Source organism: Agelaius phoeniceus, chromosome 1 (genome assembly GCF_051311805.1).
Source record: "Agelaius phoeniceus isolate bAgePho1 chromosome 1, bAgePho1.hap1, whole genome shotgun sequence".
Taxonomy (NCBI): Eukaryota; Metazoa; Chordata; class Aves; order Passeriformes; family Icteridae; genus Agelaius; species Agelaius phoeniceus.
This window is the reverse complement of record NC_135265.1, coordinates 18,924,619-18,951,180: the sequence shown is the minus strand read 5'-3', so window position 1 is coordinate 18,951,180 and position 26,562 is coordinate 18,924,619. Positions and strand designations below refer to the sequence as shown.

General features: G+C 36.6%; 1 protein-coding gene across 1 annotated transcript in view; it reads right to left on the bottom strand.

Moving 5' to 3' along the window:
* The window catches only part of DNAJC1 (DnaJ heat shock protein family (Hsp40) member C1), a 106,974-nt gene that overhangs the window by 21,533 nt on the left and 58,879 nt on the right, over positions 1-26,562 (bottom strand). Inside the window, exon 8 of the mRNA XM_054647238.2 lies at positions 19,010-19,176. Within this exon, the coding sequence (XP_054503213.2) occupies positions 19,010-19,176 (167 nt within the window). The remainder of the gene's footprint in view (positions 1-19,009; positions 19,177-26,562) is intronic.

Here is a 26,562-nt window from a genome sequence, read left to right as displayed (position 1 = left end):
GGCTCAAGAGCTCTGATCTACTCAGCTGTAAAGCCATGTTACACATAATAGTTCCCATGATGTGTTTTTCTAAACCACCTGGAATTCCATTGTAACCAACCTCTTTAAAAGAGGTATCAAACTGCACAGAGCAGGATTAATCATAAGTTAACACTGAAATAAGGATTCCTCTGTTTTGCTCTCTATTCTTTTCTTAATAATTTCTAACGATTTGTATGGGTTTTTGGCATGATCCTGAGCTGATATTCTCAATGAAGCCAGCACTGATAACTCCTTAAGGATCAAGGTCAGCTCAGAGCTCATTATCTTGCACATGAAATTTGGAAGTCATGCACTGTATCAATCTTTGCATCACTTTGTATTTATACACTGGGAAACTTTGCTGCTGCTTTATTGCCCAAGCAGTCAAACTCCTAAGATCACTCTGCAGTTCTTCAGTGTTTGCTCTCATGTTCACTGTTCCACACAATGCCACCACTGACAAATTTTCTCACCTCAAGAATCATCTTTTTACCATATTACCAGCTTCATCATATGAATACACTGAACAGCAAAATTCCTAGCAGAAATTCAGCCAAACTACAGTGCTAAACTTGCTCTATTGAAAGAGGTATTTATTTCTACCCTCCACTTCCCATCTTTTAATTAATGATTTGTTTGGGAAATAGTCTTTCTCTTATTCCATGACTGTTTTCTTTCCTTAGAAACCTACGAGCCTTGTTAGACCTTTCTGGAAAATCAAGCAGAGACTATCAATCAGATCACCTTCTCCCTGCATATTTGTTAATCTTTCTATGAAGCACAGAGGGTTTAAGGCAGGACTTCCCATTATAGAAGCAATGTTCAGGACTCCCTGCAGGTCATATTTACTTGATGCTCACGAATTCTTCTCTTTCTATCAGTTTTTTGTTAGTTTTCTCTAAAGAGTTGTTGAAAGTACAGGCCTGTAAAAGTCCCTGAATTCCACTGACAACTTAATAAATACGCAGAATGACACATTTGCCATTTCAGTCCCTGGGCATCCACGAATATAAACAGTTACTTGAATTATTTAATCCTTAAGTTTTCTTTGATCTCCATGTTGCACATCCTCTGGTCTCAGTAACTTAAATAATTTAATCTTAAACAATATATTACAGAGGTTTAAAAGAACATTAATTTTAGAATTTTTCAAAGCAACTACATGTAAACATGAAGATATAAGTAACTGTCTTCTCTTATAAAGTTGTCAAAATAATAACCTAATCATAACCATTTTTTGTTTATACTATTCCTCAAACAAGACTGCCTTTGGCATTAAAAGCATTAAAATATTAAACAATATACATAAGTAGACAACATCTCTTAGAGAAGAGCAAGAATCTAAGAACAGAAGCACAAAGTTTCATCTGCCTCAGTCTCAGGTCTTCTACCACATGCAGAAACAAATGTTTTAGGACAGAGATTCTTTCCTTCCTCACAGCTGTCCCCAACATGGATTAGCGATTTCCTAAGCATGAAGTTGAATCCATTTTGCTAACAAAGCCAATGATGAAGTTGTTCACTTTTGTCATCCCATATTTGCTCTAAACCAACATCATAAGCTGGCTTTCTATATATTCAGTTTCTCACTTCTTACCATACCCTGCTGCCTTTTCATTTCTCTGTCCCATATATTTCTGCTTGAGATATAATATAGGAGGGAGAAGGAAAAAACCCCTCACATTAAAAAATAAAACCCACCAAAACCCCCACTACGAGGAAGCCATTTCCTTTCTAAACCCACAGCTGAAGGGAGTGCATAGGAAAAGACAGTACTCCTAGGAGAGATTTTTTAGATCTTGCCTGTTTGAGAATGAGGATTTCACAGACATATCGATCAGTGGTGCCCTGAATAACTCTGTTACCCCTTGCAATTCATTGCACTATAGATAATTTCCAGCACTGAACAGATCTTGCAGATTTATATGAAACTCCTCTAGTGACACTTTGCAATAACAAAAATGTATCTGTTTCCTGTTCTTGACAAGCATTACTCTAAAGATTTTCCTTTCCATCTTAACATTACTTTGTAACTATAAGAAGTCTTGCTGACAGAACCTGTCAAAACCTTTATAAAATCCAAGTGCATTGTAAAGCTCTAACAGTAAGGCATATCTTTTCTTTAAAATCACACTGACTTCTTACTATTATTTTTATATTGGCACTCCTAATAGTACAATTCATTTCATAACTTCAAAAAATTACCTAGTATGGAATTCATGCTAACCAGTCTGTACTTCCCAGAATCCTCAAGCAAGCTCAAAAATTGGTATCCTATTTCTATCTTTCATTTCAAGGCTCATTTAAGTAATTGCTAAAATATTAACAGCAGTATTAAATGGATTTGATATTAGAGTTATTTTCAGGTCAACGAATGGTGAAGACCATTGTTCCAAGCAATTTGTTATTTATCATCCTCAGATGAACACTTCAATCTAAAACATTCCCTTCTCACTTGTCTTCAATACATGATGTCAAAAGTCTCTAAAACTTCCTTGGAGTAAACATGGGGGAAAAGGACTTCTGGCCCTAGCATCTTCTAGAAACTGCTTTATACTTTGATCATCCAATATTTCATCTAAGTCCTTGATAGTGTTCCTTTCTCTGTTTCTTGGGAAAACAAAAAGCTGTAATTTTTTGTTCTTGGGTTTACCTTATTCTGGATTCACATAAGCCTTTCCCTTTTTGAAGTTCCTCACCACGCTGACCCCCAAAGCAGCTATCTTCACTTTTTAGTCTGAGACAAGAATAACTTAATTCCAGTAAAATGTATTTGTGATTCCTCCTCTGGCTACCATATTAATTATTCACAATTCTGACAATTTTGTTTTACCTTCAAGCTATATGTTAACCCATCCTAACTGCACGTCAACAGATGATCTGTAAGCACTGAAACAAGCAAAACAAAAAAACCAATCTCCCCCATCCAAAATAAAACAAAACCAAAATTCAACTCTGAGAGTTTAAGCATACTACAAACCAAATATGTCCATAAACACATAATGCCAATACAACAGATCCCATATATTTTTGGGAAAACAAAACCAGTTGCCATCTATTCAGAAACAACAACTAAAGTATTTATTCTCAAGTACTCTTCACAACTAATGCAGGTCAAAAAGTAATTACTATTCAGCTCTCATTCCTGAGATTTGCCTCTCTCTCTATATATATATCCACATGTATCTTACTTAACCTCAGCAGGAAGCTGTAATGAATAAGAGATTCTCCCACCACCACCTTCAGTGGTATTATTTGGTGCTGCCAGGATATTCCTAGATTTGGAATAAGCCATACCTTAAGACTGAAGAATTTGTTTTCAAAAAGACAGACAAAAATCTGGGGAGGAGGAGGAGAATTAAATTTTTTAAATTTATGACATATTGCAGAAAGTTGCAGATACTTGAAAACCAGTATTAATCCAACATCTTACAAAAAGGTGGCGAACAGACTTGAAAAAGAAGCACAAGATGTGTTGTACACTCAGAAGATGAATGCTATTATTCTACATTCATTCCAACATCTTTGGCTTTCCCTTCTAGTCACTGGCCTTTCTCTGTCTTCCGCCCAGACCAAGCAAACCTTTAATAACCTCCCATAAAGGTCTCTCTCCAAGTATCAGTAGACACCATTTCCAACCTTTCAGTAATTCCTAGATTTTCTTTACATCTATTTTACACCTTTTTTTAATGTAAATCTCTAAATGACAAAAAACCATTCAGAGCTGATTTTCCTTCCCCTTTCCTACTCATTATTTATTCCTACTTCAAGAATTCAGAGCCAAGAGGAGTTTTTAATACTGACTTTAAAAATGCTCCAGTTCTTCATCAATAATCTGTAGAGGAAGGCACAGCTAAGCAGTAATTCTTAGATTTTGCAGAACAAGAATACCTCAAAAACTACTTTATATTACTTTAATAAAAATATTTTCTTGTCAATAGAGCTGAAAGTGCTCACAAACAATGACTTGTTAATGCCTAATTATTGATATGAAGTAATCTGGTTAAAGCTACATCACCTTGGAAAAAGTGGAAGTAAAAGAATGAAAATACTTTGTATTTCATTGCAAAAATCTTTAGAAATATGACAGAAAAATTGAGACCTTTTTATCAGCTGACTATGGGCAGAATTTTGATAGTTGAGGCAGCATTTCTGAACGGAGGTGAGCAGTGGGTCTGTGTTGGGGCACTGCAGACCCACTGCAGGACAGAGCTGAGCTCATGAGCCAAGCTGGTGGCACCTCTGGCAACATCTGGTGGCACCACATTCAGGAATGGGCAAAGTGCTGCCCAGCAGAGTGAGGGGAAGGGTGAGGAACAGCCCTCCAGGCACCAAGGTCAGAGGAGAGCAGAGAGTCCCTGGCAGCCTGTGGAATACACCATGCTGCTGACTGTGGAGGACCCACACTTGAGCAGGAAAAAGTGGGAGAAGGAAGGAGTGACAGAGAGGAACTGCTACAGACTGACCAAATGCTCCCTACCCCAACTCTCTGGGCCACTGGGAGCAGGGAGGAGGGAGAAAAATTGGGAAAGGAGTGAAGTTGAGACACTGACTTCAAGGGAAGTGGGAGAAAGGTGTTCTAGGTTTTGTCTTGATTTCTCACAATCCAACTCTGGTGATAAGTTGAATTTTTCCCAAGTCTATTTTGTCCGTGGCACCAATGGATTACTTGATCTCCATACCTTTACCTCAACCCATGAACTTTTTCATCTTATTTTCTCAGCCAGTTGTGTTGAGAATAAGGAGTAAAAGAGTGGCTGGGTAAGGACCTGGCAGCAGCCTCAGAACACCCACTAAAGAATTATGAAGTACCAAAATAAATGGTTTGTATCTAGGAGAAGTTCTGGGGAAGAAGGTTTTGGTGATATCCCCTGAAAACTACAGGAGATTACTAGCATCTACAATTGCTGCTGTTAGTAGCAACAGAACAAACACCAGATTTTAAAGTAAATCTCTCCTAGCAATAAAACTACCTCTGCAAGAAATAAATATAAAAAAATTATTACTTATTGATATAGCCTAACAAACTGGTTGAATTTCTTATACCAACTAATGATATTTTTAATAAAAAGTTAATTCCTCAGTGATTTAGGTGCTTCTGAAAAAAAATTATCTACATTTTTCTTTTCTTTTTTTTACTACCTTATAAAAAAGGAAAATCTTCCATGGATGTCTATATCCTAAAAATGTTATTGTCACCCCTTCTAAGTGGCAGAACATACTAATTGACTTCACTTCAATGCTGAAGCCCTTGCATGATCACAAAGGTTCAAAGAAATTACAGATAAAAATTACAATTCTATAAAATGCAGATAAAATGAGCACATATGACAAGGACACACAACCAAAAAAGAAGTTGCTAGACTATAAATGTCTTAATTTAGAGAACAATTACTCCCTACACAGTCCTCAAATAGTGTCAGAAGCCTAAACGAACTAATGAACTTTCTACCCCTGGTTTTCTTTAACTAGAGGTGTTTGGAAGAATCACTTCTATTTCAGTTTTACTTGATCAGGAAGATACAAGACATCACTTATATCTGATGAATAAGATGTTTCTCTCTAAATACTTTCTTACAGTCAATTAAAACTGGCATCACCCTGGAAGTGTTTGAGACTAGGATTAAAGTCCATGAGTAAATACACATCACTTAATACAGTACAGAACTGCAAAGCAGCTGAGGTTGGAAGGCACCTCTGGAGGTCATCAGGTCCAACACTTGCCTCAAGCAGGTCCACTAGAGCCAGCTGCAATGGATCATGACCAGACAGTTTTTTAATATCTGTCTCCAAGGAGGGAGACTCCACAACCTCTCTGGGCCACCACTCTCACAATAAGAGAGCATTCCTGATGTTCAGAAAGACACTCACATTTGCAACCACTCTTGTATCCTGAGCCACAAAGCCCTTAGAACAGTTGAATTTGGGTGAAGGTGCAAGTTATTTATCAATTAGGAAATTGTTAAGAAAAATAAAATATTTTTCAAAGTTATACTTAAAATTCAACACAGTTTTCTTACATTGTACTCTTTCTCCTTTCTAAAGCAGATCCACCAGTCATGATGACACTGCTGTTTGAAGACACTAAGTTATGAGGTTGGGACTGGAACTCAAAGACTGTTCTGGTTCTGGCTAGAACAGGGTTAATTTTTGCAGGCTTTGGGTTTAGACTTAACACAAAGCTTCCTCTAACCTATAGCTGTTAACATGACCGAGTACATGCATGGATGTTTCAAATACCCATCTATATTACCATAAAGCAATCTGAGTATTCCTTCTATTATATAGATAGTTTTTAAAAACATGAAAAATAATTTCGAATTCCAACATATTTTTATGGCTTTTGAAATAAAATTGTTCCATCATATTTACACAATGCCCAGGTAATTCTGTCTTCTTCTTTTTGTCATTACAGCAACCATGAGGGGGAAAAGGTTACTTCTTTCCACATTCTCAAAATCAGATCTACTTTTGCATCATGCATGCCAGAGGAAAAATGTCACAATTAAATGGTTCATAAGTATAACACTAAAATTACTATTTAAGTCAATGTAATTGAACAGAAATTAAAATGTAGTTTTTAATTGCATATTACAACTTAAATGGTAGCACTTAGCAGAAAGTGTTAACTCATTTATTTTTTAATTGTTAGCTGCTTCAAGGCAATTGTTTTAATGCAGAAAAAAGTGAGAAGCTCTTCAGTAAATTTGATTGTAGGACACTCAGGCATGTAGATCAAATAAAATATAGGTTGAATAGGTAATTAGGTTTGGCCTGTGATACATTAATGTGGAGACAAATTCCAAAAAAAAGGAAGAATGTTTTTCATTTCATTCTCTCTCGAACACCACTCTATTTGGATTCTTAAATGCAGTTTGAAAAGTATTTCCATTTGATAGAAAACATGAAATTGAAAATCTTCTATAGTACATAGGTCAAGGAATTCTTCAGGAGAATTTTGCAAATTTCATAAACTTCAATAAGTTCATAGGGTAGTAAGTCTCAACAGATCACATGTGGCAACTTATTTCATAGTTACTTGACACATTAAAAGTCTTTAGCCATGCTAAATTCACTGGAGAAGACAAGCCCAAGGGGATGCACATATATATTAAAGCATATGATTAGTACTTACTAATAAGGACTGTTTTTCCTTGCAAGGTTATTATCTGACTCACAAAAGTGTCAAATATTTTACAGCATCAGGCTGTATACTCTTATTTTATCAATTTCAGTACAACATGGCATGTTATGGGTATTCTGAAAACATTGAATGGTATTTAAATACCATTCAATACACTAAACTGTCCTGGGATGGTGTCATAATGAACAAGATACTATTACACAGCTAATCCTGCTGACTGCTCTGCAGTGCTGTCCTCTTCTCCTTCTTCTATCCTTTGTCCAGCTTTTCTGTCAGGCTTCCTGGCACAATTTACCAAAAGATAAAGATCTTACTTCAATAACATTTGGATTTGTTTGTTTTCTGGGTTTTTTTACATTGGTCTGTTGCTGGCAACATATTTCTCCTACCTTCATTCATCTTAAATAGCTTATCCAAAATCAGGGGGGTTTTGTGTCCCTTGACTTCCTTCAAATATAGTTTTAACTGTCTCCCTCTGAAGTATTTCACTACCACAGATAATGTCTAAATAATGTTCTTCCTTTCACATAAAATGCAACTAAATTCTTTTACTAGCAGTGCTATCTTACTGTAATGCCCTAAGCAGCCTGAATATTCTGATCTCTTTAACTTAAATGCACGAGGTACTTGCATCCCCGAAGTGTGTAGACATACTGTGGAATCCAGTACTATATAAGTATGACTCAAGTCTATTGGTATCCTAAAACCCAAAGGAAAAATTCAGCACCCTTCTACAAACAGACAAGATATCCAAAGATCTTTGATAACAACCTCAAGCAGAGCACTTCCAAAAACCTCCCAAAATTCAAAATTGTTAATTGTCATGAAATACATGTAATTGAGAATAAGGGAAACACTAGTAAAACTAGTTAAAACATGTAAACAGTGAACCTGCCTGTCAAATTCCCAAATATAACCACAAAGTTTGGGCTAATTAAAAATCAAAGGTAGCCTTTTTTTCATAAGGATAGATTTTCCTTCCCATAATTTGTGGCCACTTGAAAACGTACCATTAACGTCAGTCTCATTCTTCCTGCACTCACTTTCCCATTACCAGGCAAATTTTCCACCCAAGGACAATAAAAAAAGGTCCAAGGCAGTGATACATTGTAGGTACTGGTATATATCCAGTCATTGAGACCAGCATCATTAAAAAAACCTCAAACACATTCATACAATAGAAGTTACAAACTTAGATCCTCTACTGATATATTTTCTTTCTAGACCTATTCCAAACCACATTTCCAATGTGAATTACAAATATCACTGAGTAAATAGTAAAAATGAAAGTATTATGTTTTAAATGTTCTTGTTTGTATGTTTCTTAAAAAAAAAAACCAAACCCAGGCACACAGTAAACTTTATGCTTAGAAAGAAGACCACTAAGAGAACTTTGGATGGTCAGACTGCTGATGTTCCCTAAAGAGGTTTGTGTAAAAAAATCTGATGCTATACAACACATCAGGTAAATGCACATTGTAAATGCATGCTTACTTTGGGAAAGTTTGAGGACTGCAAAAAACCACAAGCTTTCCATAGTACTCAACTGCAAATGATGCAAGAACATCACTCCTTCACAATTTGCATCTCAAGTCACTGTATGAAAAAGAATCTGCATTTTGGAAATGACAGAAAATGCCATCAATATAATAACCTAACCTCACTACAGTGTACCATTTCTCATACTGTGCCAAGTTTAAAAGTGCTCTCCTCTTCTGCAGGTTTGGGGAAGTAATATATTATGCAGTAGCATTTTAGAAGAATGGTTATGAACACAACTCCCATTCCTTTAAATGGAATGCAATTGCATGCTCAAGTGTGCTGAACTGAGAGTCTGAAGACTAAAGGTGATCTTTTCAAGACTGCATCCTGTCTGACAAAACCCATACAGAAAATGGCTAATTAACTGGATTGAGATTCTCTGAAAATTCTGAAGTGACAAAAAGCTTATGTCAGAAGCATTAAATTGCTCCTTAGCAAGGCAGGATTACATATTTATCTTTACAACAACAACAAAAGCCAAATCTCTCCCACTGTTCAGTTTATTTTTAGTAATTGGAGTTTACCATAGATTATAGTTTCTAGGTAATTTCTATAAATAAATTTGACCAAACCTCATTATAGTCATGGCCCCAGGAAGAAAAGGAAAGGAAAGCAGCAGCCTATACACTGTGAAAGAAGGTAAGATGCTGAATCAAACCAGATTTTAATTGGTTTGTCTGGAAAATATTATATACAAACATCACTATGGATTTATTTGAAGCTAACTTCCTTCTCCAACTTAAAAGATAGTTAAAATCATATGAAGAAAAGTAAGTAAGCATTTTGCAACAGTTTGCACTTTTCAAATTCATGTTAAAAAGCCAAAAAGAGCAGCAGTGAATTGAACTACAGAAGTCAGTGCTATAAAAACTGCAAATTCTTTCTGATCTCTAAGTTGTGGTTCCTGTGAAATCCCATTTCAGGGATATTTAACATCCTTGCTTCTCATTTGTTGCCAAAATTGTGAGGATACTGGGATTGTTGAATTGTTCTCTCCTTTCTCTTGGATGGGCAGGCAAATGGGGCAAGGTTACAGTGATTAACCAGCTTTCACATCTTTTTCCAGCTCCTACCCCTGATATGTGCAGTTACTCCTTTCTGCTTCTTTACTCTTCCTTTTGCAGTTGAGATAGGAGTGGCTTTGTTTTGGGAAGTAGTGAGGGAACTCTGCCTAGAAAACTAGGATGCCCAGCACCCCCTGACTCCAACTGGGTTAAATCAGAGCAATCCCATCAGATGTTTTTCTACATCTCTCCCAGGCTGAGAGGAAAACAAAAAAGTATTCATTACAAAACCACCGCACAATTGCTTGCAAATGTATGTAAAATGGATATGACCTTCAGGACAGAAGAGACACCTACAGTGACTAAAGTCAGATCTTCAAGAATTGACTGGGCAAGATCAATTTCCAGTTTCTCCTCACAGGAATGAGGTTTCTCTTGTGCCAATTACCATGCTTTTCTGTGATAGAAAACTACCATATCAATTTCAGAAGTGCAACAGGATTCAAGACCTGAGGCAGATTAATAAGTTCAACCAGAGCTAAAAAAGTTAATGTAAAAAGCTATACAGCCCTAACCTCACCCAGGCAGGTGCCTGAACTGAGGTTATAGTACTGCCCAGTGCAGAAACAGAGTTGCATTTTAAAAACACTGTGTGTTTTTCCCCCACAGGTTAATACTTTGCACAATTAACTGGAGCTCTTTGGTAGTTTTCAACTGACAGACTCAAAAAACTGAGGACTACATACGGAAAGTACACGTGTGAAACTAGTCAGATTGAATTATGGCAGCAAGTCACATCAATCACTTCTTCTGGAACAGAGATTCAGTTGGAAAACTACTGAAAGCTAAAATTTGACACCACAACATCTATAGCACGGTGTTGAAATCAGTGTATTACTCTTCTTGTCTGTACAAGACAAGAACCCATGCTACTATATTTAATTAGAAGGAAAGTTTAAAAACTCAATCAAAATCAGGAAATATCAGGCAAATGTCAACTGTATGGCCTTAATTCAACACATATGCATGGCTGATTTATGTTTTAACTAGTGCATAAGTGTTTATATAACACATTGTTACTATCTTTAGGAAATGTCCTTAGGGAAATATATATTTTGGCTCTTTGTTTCCTTTGCAATCTAGACTGAATTTTGGTTGTGCTGTGAAACATATCATTTCCAAACCTCCTTCTTTTTCTGGCTGTCATACAAAAGAATTTCTCTATATAATTTAGATAAATTTTAATATTATCTTTAAATGTTCATAGTATGACTTTCTTGCTTGCAGTTCCAGCTAGCCTGAGCATGGTATATTTGAAAGCAGGATATTATTGAATTATGTACAGTCTAACAACACACCATTACTTTCTATACATACAAGAATAAATAAAGAAATAAAGATTCCTGTGCTTTGTTAACCTAACCTAACTAAAGGTCAAAGAGAGAAAGGCAAAAAAAGACAATACATAAATTACACATACTTACACAGCAGCTATTCAGTTTGTGTTTATTCATAGTCTTTACATATTCATGACCTATTTCAGGCAAAACTCTGTAACTCTTGGTATAATGCTTACTACTTGTCGCATTTGTCTCAGTCATAAAAAATATTTTCTCTGAATCCAATGCTAGGAGAAATTAATTACTTCATTATATCTTTACAAATATAATTTGTTCTTTGATGTATATTTGCCATAACATTGACATCACCAACTTGAGATGCTAGTTAAAGAATATATCATCCTATCATGTTATTCTTCCTTAAGAAAACCTGAAGACTAAAAAGCCTTGAATATTTAATACTGCAGATTAAATTAGATTCCTGACCCTAATGATTTGATATTCACAGCTCAAAAGCAGACAAGCCTTATTCTAGATTTAAATATATGGGTCATCCTCTCCAAGGAAAGCTCAATAATTAAAAATTATATTTTTTTTAGAATCACACTTATTCTCTCCTTAAAGCTCTTCATGTCCAAAGTAAAGTACTTAGAGGCTTAAATACTCAAGATAGAAGCCTGAAAAGAAGGTTAGTGTCCCATTTAAGGAAAGATGACTCAAGGAGTACATAAAAGTACACAAATTTATTGTTTCTAAACAAAAAACTACACCAACTGCATAGAAATATGCTAAATACACTAATTTCCTAGAAATAGACTGCTCTGGTTCAACAGTCACATAAAGGAACAAACAAATTCCCCAGAAAACCAACAACAACTTGGCTGGCAGTTATAATGCTTGAAAAATTGAAAAAATCTTTCTGGTTGTTTTCTTCTGTTCATTAGGCTGACTGAGTTGGAGGCTAGCAAAGAGGAAAAGAAAGAGGAATAGAATCACTAATATGTAATTACATAAACATTTTAGAATAACCAAGGTGTCAAGCTATTTTATTGGTATATCCTGTTCTCTATATCACCAACATAAAGTGTAACAAAAGGATGCCTTCTCCACACTTTCCCTGGGTGTCAGGGAAGGTCATGGAGCAGATCCTCTTGAGTGCCATCATATGTGCAGGACAACCAGGGGATCAGGGCCAGCCAGCCCAGGTTTGTGAAAGGCAGGTGCTGCTTGCCTGACCTGGTCTCCTTTTCTGTGATAAGATGACCACTTAGTGGATGGGTGAAAGGCTGTGGATGTGCCTACCTGGACTTCAGGAAAGCCTTGGCCACCACTGCCCACAGCATCTCCTGCAGGAACTGGCTGCTCATGGCTTGGCTGGGGCTCCGTTGCATGGGTGTGAAGCTGTTGGCACGGCCGGGCCCAGAGGCTGCTGGTGAATGGAATTGCAGCCAGCAGCGCTGCCCAGGGCTCAGTGCTGGCACAGCTCTGTTCAATGTCTTTATCAATGATCCACATGAGGGGATCCAGGGCACCCTCAGGCAGCCTGCAGACACAGCGAGCTGGGTGGCAGTGTTGAGCTGCTGGAGGGCAGGAAGGCTCTGCAGGGGCATCTGCACAGGCTGCACTGATGGGGAGAGCCCAGAGCTCTGAGGTCCAACAAGGCCGAGTGCCTGGGCCTGCTCCTGCCCTTGCTCACAACAACCCCTGCAGCTACAGCCTGGGGCAGAGTGGCTGCAAAGATGCCTGGAGGGAAAGGTGCTGGGGGTGCTGCTCAACAGCAGCTGAACATGAGCCACAGAGAGCCCAGGTGGCCAAGAGGCCAATGGCATCCTGGCCTGGCTCAGCAATGGAGTGGCAGCAGGACCAGGGCAGCGATCATCCCCCTGATCATCCTCACTCAGCACTGGTGAGGCCACACCTTGAATTCTGGGTTCAGTTCTGTGCCCCTCACTACAAGAAGGACATTGAGGTGCTGGAGAGAGTCTAGAGAAGGGCAATGGAGCTGGAGAAGGGTCTGCAGCACAAGTCTGATGAGAAACAGTTGAGGGAGCTGGGGATGTTTAGCTTGGCAGAAAGGAGGCTCAGGGTAGATGAGATAACAAGCACTAGGACAAGAGAAAATGGCCTCAAATTGCACCAGGAGAGTTTTAGATTGGATACTAGGAAAACTTTCTTCACTAAAAGAGTGGTCAAGTATTGCATCAGGCTACCCAGGAAAGCAGTGTAATCACTGTTCTTGAAAGTTTTCTAAAGACTTAGAGATGGGGCACTTAGATGTGGCTTAGTGGTGAACATGGTGGTGCTGACGTGGACTTGATGATCTTGAGAGGTCTTTTCAAACTTAAATGATTCTATCATCCTAACTTATCAATATTTCATCACTAGTTTTCTGTTGCACAGAAGAAAAATACATTGATCCATACCTGTCCACTGACCTGGATAGGTCAAAGAGCCAAAAGAAAACAGGTAGATTTAAACAAGTATTTTTAAAAGCATGTGTATAATTTTTCATTAATAGTAATAATGCTAATGTAAATATGCCAGCTGCAGGAGTATCCCATGTAACAAACTGTAGAGTTTTTTTAACATGCAAACCCCAATATTCTGCTCAGGCTGAGTCTGCAATATTTGCAGTGACACTAAGCACAAAAAACCCCAGGAAAGTCTGAACTCTTAACACTTTCAGTAACACTCTAATGCAGATTTTATTTTTTTTTAAATGAAGCACTTTTTCAGTAACACTACATTTTTAAGAGTTTGGTAATAGAATACTGAGATTTTCACCTCAAGGTGACTAAATTCAATATGGCCCAGATCAATAGCAACTCAAAGTCATCACCATTTGATGAGAATTTGGAGCTCAGGTTAAAATGTATTATGAACTTAGACTACTCCAGTGAATAGCTTCATAACTGACACTAACATGTATGGTTGCTGGCAGTCTCAACACAGAGCCTTAAATTCACTGGGAACACAGAGAGATTTACTTTCTGGACCTACAGCAATCCTTCTGAGGCAGGATTAAGGCCCAGTAGCTCCCACTCTGAGGAATTTCAGACTGTTAGCTGCTTATTTGTACCTGTCCCAAGAATAAAAGAACATTGGAACCCAGACACGCTTTTCAAGTAGCATATTTGCTTCACTGCTTAGAAAGAGAAAATAAATTATTTCAAAACTAGATGACCTCAGGCTGCACACCAGAACAGAATAACCCTTCCCCTCAAAGACCAATTTATTAAAACATCTGGTTTACACAGCACCTTAATCCTGCTAAGATACAACTGCTTGCTTAAGAAATTAACATTTTTTAAAAGCCTGGAAACTGTATTCAGGTAATCTGTCATATGACATCTGATTAGAACAAGAACCACATTATTTGCTACTAATGAAAAAGCATACTCAAATTTCAAAGCAGCACAGATGTGGGAAGATCCAAGGCAGAAGAGAGCAGGTGGCAGGCTAGCTGGCAATTACAAAATGTACAAGGTTATAAAATGACTAAGACTTAATTGTCAAATCCATACGTTTTAGATATTAATTAATATTAATTTAGTATTTGTATAGAATTTTGCCTTTTAATGTTAGGAAGCAGAGAGATCTCTTCTGTGCATTTAAAGTTATATCACTGTTCCACAGCCAGCTTTCAAATAAAACCTTCATGATTAAAAAGCTCACTCAGTTATCAATACCCTATATCTGAAACACAGTGCTTTGATGGCCCAGGCTGAGAAAAACAAAAGCACAAAATGCATTTTAACCAGAAAGGAGCTCAGCACCAGAATGATCAGAGTCTACAGTTCAATAATTAAGAAAAAATGGTAGCTACCATGTTTCCAGCATCTACAATAACCTGTGTAAAAACAATTGGTTATGTATAAAAGTATACTTATACAAAAGTATACTTAATAAAAGTATACTTATGTATACTTTTATTTCACAGTATTTTTAATAATCTTAATTTAAAGGTTAAGAGTATATCAAATGCAAGTGTTGTATGCTCCGTGCACAAAAAGTTTTTACTACTCCTGCTTTAGTAAAATCAAGCCAGGTGCTCCTGCAGTATCAAAAACACCCAAATGCCAAGAAGTGCTGCAGATAACATGAAAAACAAAAATAATGAGAAACATCATTTTCTATCCATACATCTGGTCCAGCTGGAAGGGATCAGGCACTGTCTTTCTCCACCTTTATCTCCTCTTTACAGAGCAAGCAAATATCAAAAGGTCAAAAGTATTCACCAGTCATGGAGACAGAACTTGGAACTCTATCTTCACAGATGAATGAGTGAAATAATGATATGAAATGGAGATTCCAGTGGAGACTATGAGGAATCTGTAAACTAAAAGGAATTATAATCCTGGTCCCACTGAAGACAATGATAAATCTCCCAATGATTTCTTAAGGGCCAAGATTTTCATGCAACAATATTCTTCACATAAGCAATGAACTCTCATGAAAACAACATGTGTTATGAATCACATAAAATCAAATCAGAACAAAGTATGAGGGAAATCCCACTGAGAGAAATGATTCATCAATAGCATGATTCCAAAAACAGTGAGGACATATATTCTTGCAGGAATATTTGCAGAAATGACTGAATAAGATCAGATGTAATGAAATATTGTCCTCTAAGAAGTTCCTTTTCTTTCTTCCAGCTCCACATAATAGGTTGCTCAACAGGGAAGTAAAGGGTTAAATGGTTACTAACTAGTGGCTTAACAACTTATTCAGGCTACAAAATAGTACATCTCAAAGGAAGTCCATTCCCTCTAAATTTCCCTTAATTACTAATAAGAATATATGGAAGAAGTTTTCCAGTCACCTTTTAGTGAGATACAGGAAAAAAAAATCAGAAACTTTTGCTAAGTGAACTAAGATCTCAACAACCTGTCAGATCTTGCAGATCTCCTTCTCAGAAACAGAGCACCAACATTCAGTCACAAAATAAAAAGAATCTTAGAAATAAACTTCACTTGTTTTGCTTTGAAGAGTTTTGTTGATCAGCATGAGAAGAGCTTTTAGCAATTCCTCCCAGGTTCTTAGTCATATGCAGTTTGCATGAATAGTATAGCCAGCATTATATGAATATGCAATTTAGTCCTAGACAAGTATATGATTTCCTATATAGCAAAAAAAAATCCTCTCTAGAGCCCCATTACTTCATTTCCATGCTCTCAAATACAACTGAGTCAGCTCCCACTATTTCCAACAGATTGAGTTCAAGAACAGGATAGATGGAAAGGTTTCATAAATGATATAGGTAACATGCTCTTGGCATATGCCTCCACCTACATGTGTTCCCAAATCAGCCAGAATTTAGCATCCTGGCTGCAAAGCAAATTGAGTATTTCTTTCTCTCTGAATTTATGAAAGGTAGTAGGTCGCAGTAAATTATTATAATTTTACCTAAAACAAAACTAGAATGGACTGGAAAAACATTGTATCCCATTATTCCCACACAGCCCCCCTTTTCTGTGATCTAAAATTCCAACTATTTAACCTTCCCTCATATTTATGATTTTCTAAATTTATTTTTACTGTTAACCTAGTCTTTCTGTTAAGTATTCTTTTTTTTTTTAAAGTATAATTAAAACCATACAAAAAAGTTACTAAAGGTGGATGGATCACTGCTACACAGAAATACAGAAAAACTACCTCTATGTTCTGCAATACTGATATTATCTATCTCTCAATAGCTTGCTTTCTTTTATTATTTCATTTAATTTTCGTTTTTAACTAAAGAGTAACAACATGGCAAGATTAGCTCCTTACAGACATAAGCTCAGCGCATTCTGAAATTTGGGCAGAAGAATAACTTTACAATGCTATAAGCATGTCTTCATCCAGCTATGTAATAACCTTATGGAAACAAAAGGAAAACATTTCTCTTTCTCCTTCCCTTGGTAGATCATTTTACAATGGCTAAGAAGGAAGCTGTTATTTTCTATAGCCTTTTCTTTATTTACTTCAATACTTAAAATTCTATGGAAGCAGTAACCAAAAAGAATAAATCACAAAGAAAAAAAGAACTCAAAGTATTCAAAAAGAATAAATCAATCTAAAAACTGAACATAATCTAATCTTTCTACCAAATTAGGCACTTTGCCTAGAACAGCATTTCCAAAATACTAGTTCATGGATTATAGGCACCTCTAAAGTACAAATATCAACAGTGCAGAGCAGTTGACGAGCAATATTAAATTACTGCAATTGTCTACATTTGGGATGCCAAAAGCAGGGAAAGCAATTCCACTCCTTACTCCTGGAAGGATGACAAAGTAATGTACTACTTTATCAAGCTACTTTGATGTTGTCTGGTACACAGTCCACATCCCTGAGCTACCACAGAAGACAAGGGAAAAAAGAAGCTAACAGGCTTCCTTATGAGTGAAGAATGACACAAGAAAAGGTCTGATAGCAAAATGATTTATGACAGAGTAACTTTCTTAAAGCAAGCAGAACTGAGAGGGGGACGTTACAGACCACTTGGTTTCACATCCATGCTAGAGGCAGAAAAGGGATGCTGACCCAGTTCACATCCATGATGTGATGAACAATATGTATTTCTGAAATGGAAAATGTGTCAAATGACAGTTAGGAACAATTCACTTGTGGTACAATCATTTTCCCAGTGAGCTTATTACAAATCATATGACACAGCCCTTCTCCTGTTAGATACAAATGGCTCCTATAGGCTTCTGGAGCCAGTGACTTATATTCTCCATTTCTTTTTGCAGTTTATAAATCTGTTTTCCTCCACAACTGTATTAAATGTTGATGTTGCATTGTGATAACATATTAGCTGTCAAGCAAAGGAAGCAGAACTCATCACAGTTTGTTCAGGTCAAACACTTACCCAGACAGCATACCTACAAACTGCCTGCTTGTCCCTAAAAGGTTAACCCCTTTTGTAACAGAATGCTTTAAAAAAGACACTAATTTATCAAAGCAATGAGATGCAATACTGCATATCCAGATTATAATGTAGAAAACCAAGTTTTGTGGAAGACATCTGGAAGGACCTACAACCAGTTCTCCTAGCAGTGTCTCTGAAGACACAACTTCTATATATTTTGTGAGGAAGTACAAATTTATAGATGGAATAGGCCCAGTCTTATTCAATTTCTGCATTTTCATGGAAATTCAAAGACAGACTCAGTTTCTGTCAGAGGAGAAACTGGGGGATGAGTCTAGGGATCTAGATGATCAAGCATGTAACCAACCCAACTTTGCTTCAAATACACCCTTCTCACCTGTTTTCCAAGGAAGGCAGACTTTCAAGACAGCAGACTAATTTACAACGTTTATTCTCAGTTCCAACGTGAAGATTATACATTTTCAAGCTAGTATGATTCAATAAAATTTACCAGAACACAATTATACTAACTGCCACTAAGAACCCTTATCTCTGAGTAGAAAGACCCTTAACAATAGGCCTAAATTGAATTGTTAGAACTGTTCCATGCATTAGATAAAATGCACAAAGTACACAATCAGTTCTACAATCAAAAGACAATACATCTGCATATTACAAAGAGAAGGTTTCCTCTTTTTCCTTCGCTTTTCTTTTAACAGAGAAAAATCTATTCTTGCAAGCAAAATGTTATTAACTGCAATTAAGAGAAAGAACCAAGACTCATGCAACTTGACAGCATTATGTTCTACTAATTTCCAGTGAACAAGAATAGTATTTATATTAGAAACCATAGAGAGCTTTCATATGGCTTAATCAATGACATCTTATTATAACAACATTTCCAGTATCATTACACAAATTGCACTGAACATTAATATAATTTTTTCTGTTATATCTCTGTCAGACAATTAATACCTCTCTACACTGTAATGGTATATGAATATTGTGGTGGTATACACACAATATTCTGTTTTCCTGAGAGGAAAGCAAATGAATCAACTTTTAAGATATATAACAACATGAAAGATTTTGAACCTACCTTCTTTTTCTGGGTTCTGTTTCTGCCTCCCAACCAATCATCCATCTGCTCCTCAATCTCTTCAATTGAAGCTCCATGATCATAAGATGGTATATACCCACTTGATTCCAGGGCTGTGTATACAGGGAATTCCAATTTTGGTTTCTTGACTTTTGGCTTCTTCTCTTCTATACAAAAGTAAAAAATAAGAAAAAGTAATGCCACTAGTACTGCAGGCATGCATAATTCAGAAGCAGGTTTAGCTCCCCATTTCTTAATCCTATCTTAAAATTTCCACTGAGGAAGTGCCTTCAATTTCTTTGTTAAAAAGAGAATCAGAGTTTTGCATAATAATTTTATTTTTATTAGAAGTAAATGGCAATGCACCCATTTAGTTGCTTTTCCATCTGAACTACGCTGGAAAGGGCCAGATGAGTTAGCTCTCGTTACTGCTACACCACTTGGCAAAGAAGATTAGTACAAGCAAAAGCACAGGAGCTGTTAAAAGATTCTGAAGTCCAGCCAGTTTCAGAGAAATTGGCAGAGTTAGAAAGGTGAATTTTAGACAATTCTGTACTACTTTATGGTCAGCTATGCTAAGTAGAAGCTTCTGAGTCAACAGATGGCTTCTCTATTCTCAGATTTCTCAAACCACAAATAGCTCTGTTCTAGCACTTACACATTTAAGAAGATTTAAATGTTGGACCTCATTTCTAACACTGATTATTACTGTTTTCTGCTCTCTCTGCCCTTCAAATGGTATTAAATGGGAGCAGCAAACTCATGGGAAAGAAAGGAAGGAAGGACCACAATAACCTAAACCCAGCACCCAAAAATGCCTCCACTATGTAAGATGAAAAGTAAGATTTAAAATGGACAATTGACAGAACTTTAGGAAAAACAAGATGAGGAGCAGAAAGATGCTTGTACACTCAGAAAGTGTCCAGAAACCTTAGGTGTACCCAGTGGGACTCTTCTGGTTTTTCCTCTTGTTTTCAAAATATGCTGTATTCACAATGACTGAATGTTCCTAAACTGAAAGAGCTGATCTAATACTCCACTGCAACCAAGAAGGAAGTTCTACACTTGATTCCACCTTTTCACTCTCCACTGCATAACTTTGTGCTCCTCTCCCTCCTATTGTGTTTCTACAATCACCCAATCACTCAGCAAGCTACTTCAATTTACTAAGCAAGTAGAAAACTGCTCTTAATACTCAAACAAATAGAAAAAGGTCCAAGTCATTTAAAGGTGGCGAGTAAGGAAAAGAAGAACCACACTTGTCTGATCAGCTTATCTGCCTTTGTAACCATGCCCTAATTCTTCAGAGGAGAAAAATCTGTTTTTCATGGAAACCTTTAAAAAATTCCTAAAGAGGACAGAGGACCCTGCAGACTCTGAAGCAGAATTTCTTTTCCTAATAGTATATATGTGCAGAAACAGTACAGTGAAAAGACTCCACAGATTTGACAAACCCTAGGAACTGAGTATTTAAGAAAACAACAAAGGGATAGAGAACTGTTCCAAGCCCAAAATGAACAGAAAAGTCATACAGATCTTGCAAGTTAACAGGATGACAAATGAGCTTTTCAACTTTTCACTGTTCAGAGTTTCCCTGTACATTCTTCAGAAACCTGTTTTTCTAAAGAATCTTTAACTTTGCCTGACAAATTTCAGTAAATGAAATATTAAGTTAAAATTTGGATTTGGATTTTTTTAGCATCCTTCTGTAGGGATGTGTAGAAAATATAATGAAATGACAGATACTCCTCAAAATTAAGTGAAAATCCAAAAGTGTAATAGCAGCATTTGTCTCACTATGCAGATATTAGTAAAGACAACACAGGTACAATTTTTTGTTTATTTCAAAAGGTAAATTTTATAATCAAATCACATATATTAAATATTATCTCATTTTAATCCAATATACTCTCATTTTACTTAACAGATTCTAGAATCTGTTAAGATTTGTATGGATAAGTAACAATAGCTTTACCATCTCTTCATTGCAAAAGTACTGATACCAGCAAAAGTACTCTAGGAAGTTAACTTCAATGACATTTTTCACCACTTTATTTCAATCCCTCAAAATAATCAAGCACACTGTGTGTTCACTTGGAATTACTTAACAGTGGAGACACCCCATGACAGTTGGCTTTTCCTGAATCTTGCACCCCATCACCTATTGCTTATTAATTTTCCCCATCAAAATATGCAAATAGTTAAAGCCTGAAATCTTCTGACCAACATTTAAAAATGAAGAGCATAGCCTGGAATAGGTCATCTACGCTCTTGCTGTAGTTTTGAAAGTAATTTGGAAGTAACTATTTCCAGAGAACACTGTGCTCCACTTTAAAATGAGGTATCAAAGACAGTATCTAGGCTTTCTTCAGGCTGTTAAGTGACAGAGGAAGACCTAACACCCTGCTGTTTGCTGACTATCAAAAGAACGAGAAATCCCACCTAGAGAAGATGGCTGTACAACCTCAAACAAGCACTCAACCAGAATTAAAAAAATCTTATCTCTACTGTCTCCCATGCATATACAAAAAGATGAAGGAGTTCAGCATATCTCTTGATACCACAATGGCTGTCATATTGAATTAAAAAAATAAATAAATAAAATTGAAGTCACAGCACCTTTGACACAGGGCTTCCAATAACCTACCAAGAACAGTTTCACCTCAGAATTTTCAAAGCCACTTTTTAGAACATGAAAGCACATAAAAGCAGTTTAATGGTAATATCTTAAAGTATTTTAGACAGAGGAATTTCAGAAGTTATGTTTAGCGGCACGAAGCCTCAAATTAAGGCAGCCAAGCCCTGGCGCTCCTTCAGGTGAATACTGAGAAAGCAAAACAGACCACTGGAACTATTTCAGCCAAAAAACAGAAGTCCACAGGAGATATTCAGGAAGAAAACCTCCTTCCTTCATGTTATCTCTTCACTATCAGCAATTCAGTTGGCAGCCTAAAAGACACTTCCGACCTGACCAGGCACTTTGCCCTGAAGAGAATATGGATCAGGTTTTCCAAATACTGGATGATGCCTAGACAGCTGAATCCTGTATCTGCTGAGGCTTGACAGACAGCCAGGAAGTTGGTGCAGCTGCCCACCACCAGGACCTAAAGTAAGGATGTGTTTGATCGTGCTGACAGCAGTGACAACTGCAGCTGTGATTCAGAGTTTTGAAATACAAGTGTTCCCTTAATATTTAGTGTCATTTTCTAATGCTGCTGGTTTTAGGCCATCTACTATAACAGAACAGGCTTTAAAAAGACATTTTTCTCCTCTGGTCTCAAATATTGTTTTAATATTGTTACACACAAACCTAACCAAAATGCAGGAGAAACATACAGTAAAGATTTCCTAGAATGGAGATTCCTCTCAATTCTGTGACAGCGAGCTCAGTATCTGCTGGAGACACAGTCAGACCACAGCGGGCACCAATATCCAGCAAATCTTCACTATAACCAGAGTTACTGGCACTCATACAAGTAAATAAAGGGGAGAGAAAACAATCTTGGTAAAACAGAGTCTGACTTCAACAGGGTAAATTAAAAACTTACTCTCATTACTATTTTTGGGAAGATAATGTATTTTAATTGCCAAATTACAGTGTAGTAACTTTTTTAGTCTATTAAATAGAATTTAAAAAACAAATGGAATTTGGTTTTTGTGCATATGGAATCCAAGATCCTAAACACACTGGAAATTGTTTGATATCTACCAGTCCAATGTCAATTGATCAGTATTTTACACGACTCATAACTTTTACAGAGTTCTTGTCTTTTTTAGCAGAAGGGATTTTGTTTTATAATTTCCTGAATTCATACTGCAAAAAGTCTAATTTTCTACAAGTATTTTCCACCTTTAGAACTATCAAGTTCTTTATCAGAAGAATAAAATCGAATGTGTAGTTGTTAACTAAGAGTTAAAAAAAGAGAGATGCAGTTACATCCCCTGTGTTTGAACAGCATATAAACAGACCTATCACTGGGATGCCCAGACATTGCAGATAACAATTAGTTAACTCCCCTAAAGCACAAAATTATATGTTTCTAAAGGCCTCCAATACTATTCTTCTAATGGCTCTACATTTTACTAGTTTATGGTGCCATGATCAGAGTTTTGAAGTCTAATGAATCACTTGCACATAATCAGACACTTCCTCATTAGTTCTTCCACCTTGTTACTACATCAATTTTATCACTGGCAGAATTAATAGTATCTAGCTAATGGTTATTTGCTTTAAGATACATCATGCATTAAGATACTGTCAGATAAGGAATCTGCTAGACTTTATGGATCAAGTGCCATGTAGTAAAACAGTGATGCTTTTTCCATAACGAGTATCAGAGGTCCTGCACTTTGAAGTTTTCAGAAAAAATTATATTGATTTTACATGTTAGCTGATCTTAAAATAAAGAACTCAGAGAATTTTTCCACAAAAAAAAAAAGCAACTGCTTCACAGAGGAAGAAATAAAACCAAAACTAAGCACTGAACTTCTGCAAAGAAATTTTGACACATCAAGTTGTAGCTCTCTCTCTCTGCAAGGTTTCTAAGCTTTAAGCATGAGAAAGACTTCACAGAAAATACAGTCAAAAAAAGACATTGATATCTTGAAAATTAAAGGGACAAACTGCCTGATATCTCATGCATTAGAAAGCAAGAAATATGACCACACAAAAAGGTAGACAGCAAACATCTTTTGGGCAAATCAGTAAGATACTGCACTGAGATCTCTTTTTTCAACACAGTTCACTTACCTATGCAACTATGAAAGACAACCAAAGCATTTGTAGTACTAAAATTTGTTGAAAACATGACAAGAGAAAAATTCACTTACACATACAGTAACACAGTCAGACAGAACACAAAGAACCCAGAAGTCTGGAAAAAAAATTGTACTAAGGTTTTGACAGTCTACTGAGAAAATGGAGCAAATTATGTTCAATATCAATGCAAATACAGGGCAAACACACATATGCTTAAAAAAAGGTACACATTTCTATACTCAAAGTCAATGGGATTACATGAACATATCAAGAATTACAGACAGATACACACATCTTCTGTACTGGGACATACAAGCTAGTTTATTTTTGAGCAAACTGACTGAAGACATGCTCAGGGATGAATGCATCCTCAGCTACAAAAAACTCACAAGCTACAGCTTTTGATGACTTTCATCTTTTTTTCTGAAGATCTACCCTTCCCAATACTTCCAATTCCCCCAAAATATAAAAGGATTAGAAACAAGGCTCCAATATTTGAGCATTAGTTTGCCATCCAACAAACATATAATGAAGCATGCATGCCTCTCTCAAATGAGCCTCATGCACTGTATGGAAAATATTCTGCAAAAATAAAGTCTAAAGCAAGTTTTGTGGGGAGACGTATCACACAAGCCTAGCTGAAACAACTGGGAGAAATACACAAGCTTGAAAGTTCAAAATTCTTTCAGCAGGCCTGCCAAAACAATCAGTGAAATGGATGATACATAGTTTGCCATAATTAGGCTTCAGAGGTAACAATTAAGTGATCAGAAAACATTCACACCCACACCAACCAAAAAAGCGTGCATTGCATAAATTAATTTTCTCTGAACCTGCGTGTCAGCAAATCATTACTCAGCAGCCATGTCAACACTGCATTTTGGCAGAGATTAATACTAAACACAATTATCCAATATATTTATCAATTATTTGGAAGGAGAGTAACCTTCAGCAAAGTGCTAGATTCTACAAATTTATTCCAAATGGTTCACAGTGAAGAGGAAAGCACAAGAAGAAGTAGGAACATGGACTGGCTGGTAGTCTGGGACCAATCAAATCAAAAGTGGTTTTGAAAATTACACAGTTGAGGGCCTTATGCCACATCTGCACTTAGAAGGGACTTAGGGGTCAAGGAACCTTTGATACCAGGGCTTGCAGTTATGATGGACAAGCAATCCAAAATGAGCTATCAGAGCAACGGGAACTAATATAACCTGTGATTCTGTAATAACCACAGAAGAAACATGATTTTATAATCAGAAGATAACAAACTTTAGAACATTATATACAAACCCAAGGCCCAATACTTCTAGATACATTGCAAAACTAAATCAAGTACAGAAGATCCACAGAAATTAAGGGATCAAGAAAGGCTCTATGTTAAGAAAACTGCAGATAAATAGATTTTTTTTTAGGCACAGACATGCTAATAATGAACAACTGAAAGCCAAATCTGGAGAAATCCATACTGAAATTAGGATATAACTATACAGTAGCAAAATTAATTATCTGAACAAACCATGAAGAACAGAAGGCATCTCAAGGTTTATTGATCAGTGTTGTATCTTAACAAGGAAGTGCAATGCTGAAGTGCACCACTGGTACAAGTCAAGTAAGACAAGTCAGGAGAATCAGTATTTTCCACTGATTTTCACCTGTAAGAGTCTGAAATAGACCCATTGTACTAAATGACCTAATGATGTGTCCTATCCCTAGGTTTCATGAAACAATACAAAAAGCTATGCAAGCAGCATGCTGTATTCCAAGCTGTGAGGAAAGGGTGACCAACCAAGCCTAACCAAACCTGATCAAATGCATTAAAGGTTTCATTACAGCTCTGGATGTTTGGTGGCAGGCACTTGGGTAAGAGTGCTGTAAGACCCTGTGAAGAGACTACCACATCATAAAAGCCTGACATAGAAAGGCAGCTCATCAAGCAGCCATAGGGCTTGTAATTTCCTACTTGAGTTAAAGCTTGACAGGTGGGGGTAAGGAAAAAGCAGAAAACCCCACATACTATTCAACATTGTTTATAACTAGAAAAAAAGTTTCCTGCCATAGATTGTTCCAGATGCCTTGTACATCATGGCAAGAATTATGGATTTACAATGCAAATATATTTCCTAACTGGGATGCCAGTGAAGAGTTCACCTGCAATACTTAGCAGGACCTTTTTTTTTAAAAAAGACATATTTTAAAAACAAATTTAAGTTTTCCTGCTGAATGTCAGGGAAAACAAACTCAGAAGAATGGAAAGTAAGAGAACTGCCAAGGCTTAGTATAAAGCAAGAAAAATAGATGTGTTTCCCCCAAAATGGACATCATTGAAAGAAGTACTCCATGCATAAACAGCTTGAGAGCTGCTAGAATTTGTCCTGATAACTACTCAAACCTTGCAATTTAAATTTAAAAACTGAGTGATCTATCCAGATTGTATGCCTATATCATCTCAGTTTAATAATGCCTATTCAGTGCAGCTAACACCTACTGTACTTTGCATCCCATGACTATGAGGAACAGGGCTATTCATTGGGAAAGAACCACTCCCTGATGTGGGGATCACACATGTGACATGACAGAAGAGGGAGAAGTTGGAAGAAAGTTTATTAATTAAAGCACTTCCATTTAAAAATAAAACTTTGTGTTCTTGCATCTAAATGTGAAAAATGCATCAGAAAATGTAATGCAAACCATTTCTACTTTTGTGCCTAAAATACACAACTCCCTTTAATTCCTACAAAACCCTATTTCCTAGAAAACTAAGATTGTCTTATAAATTGCTCTATTTTTGTAA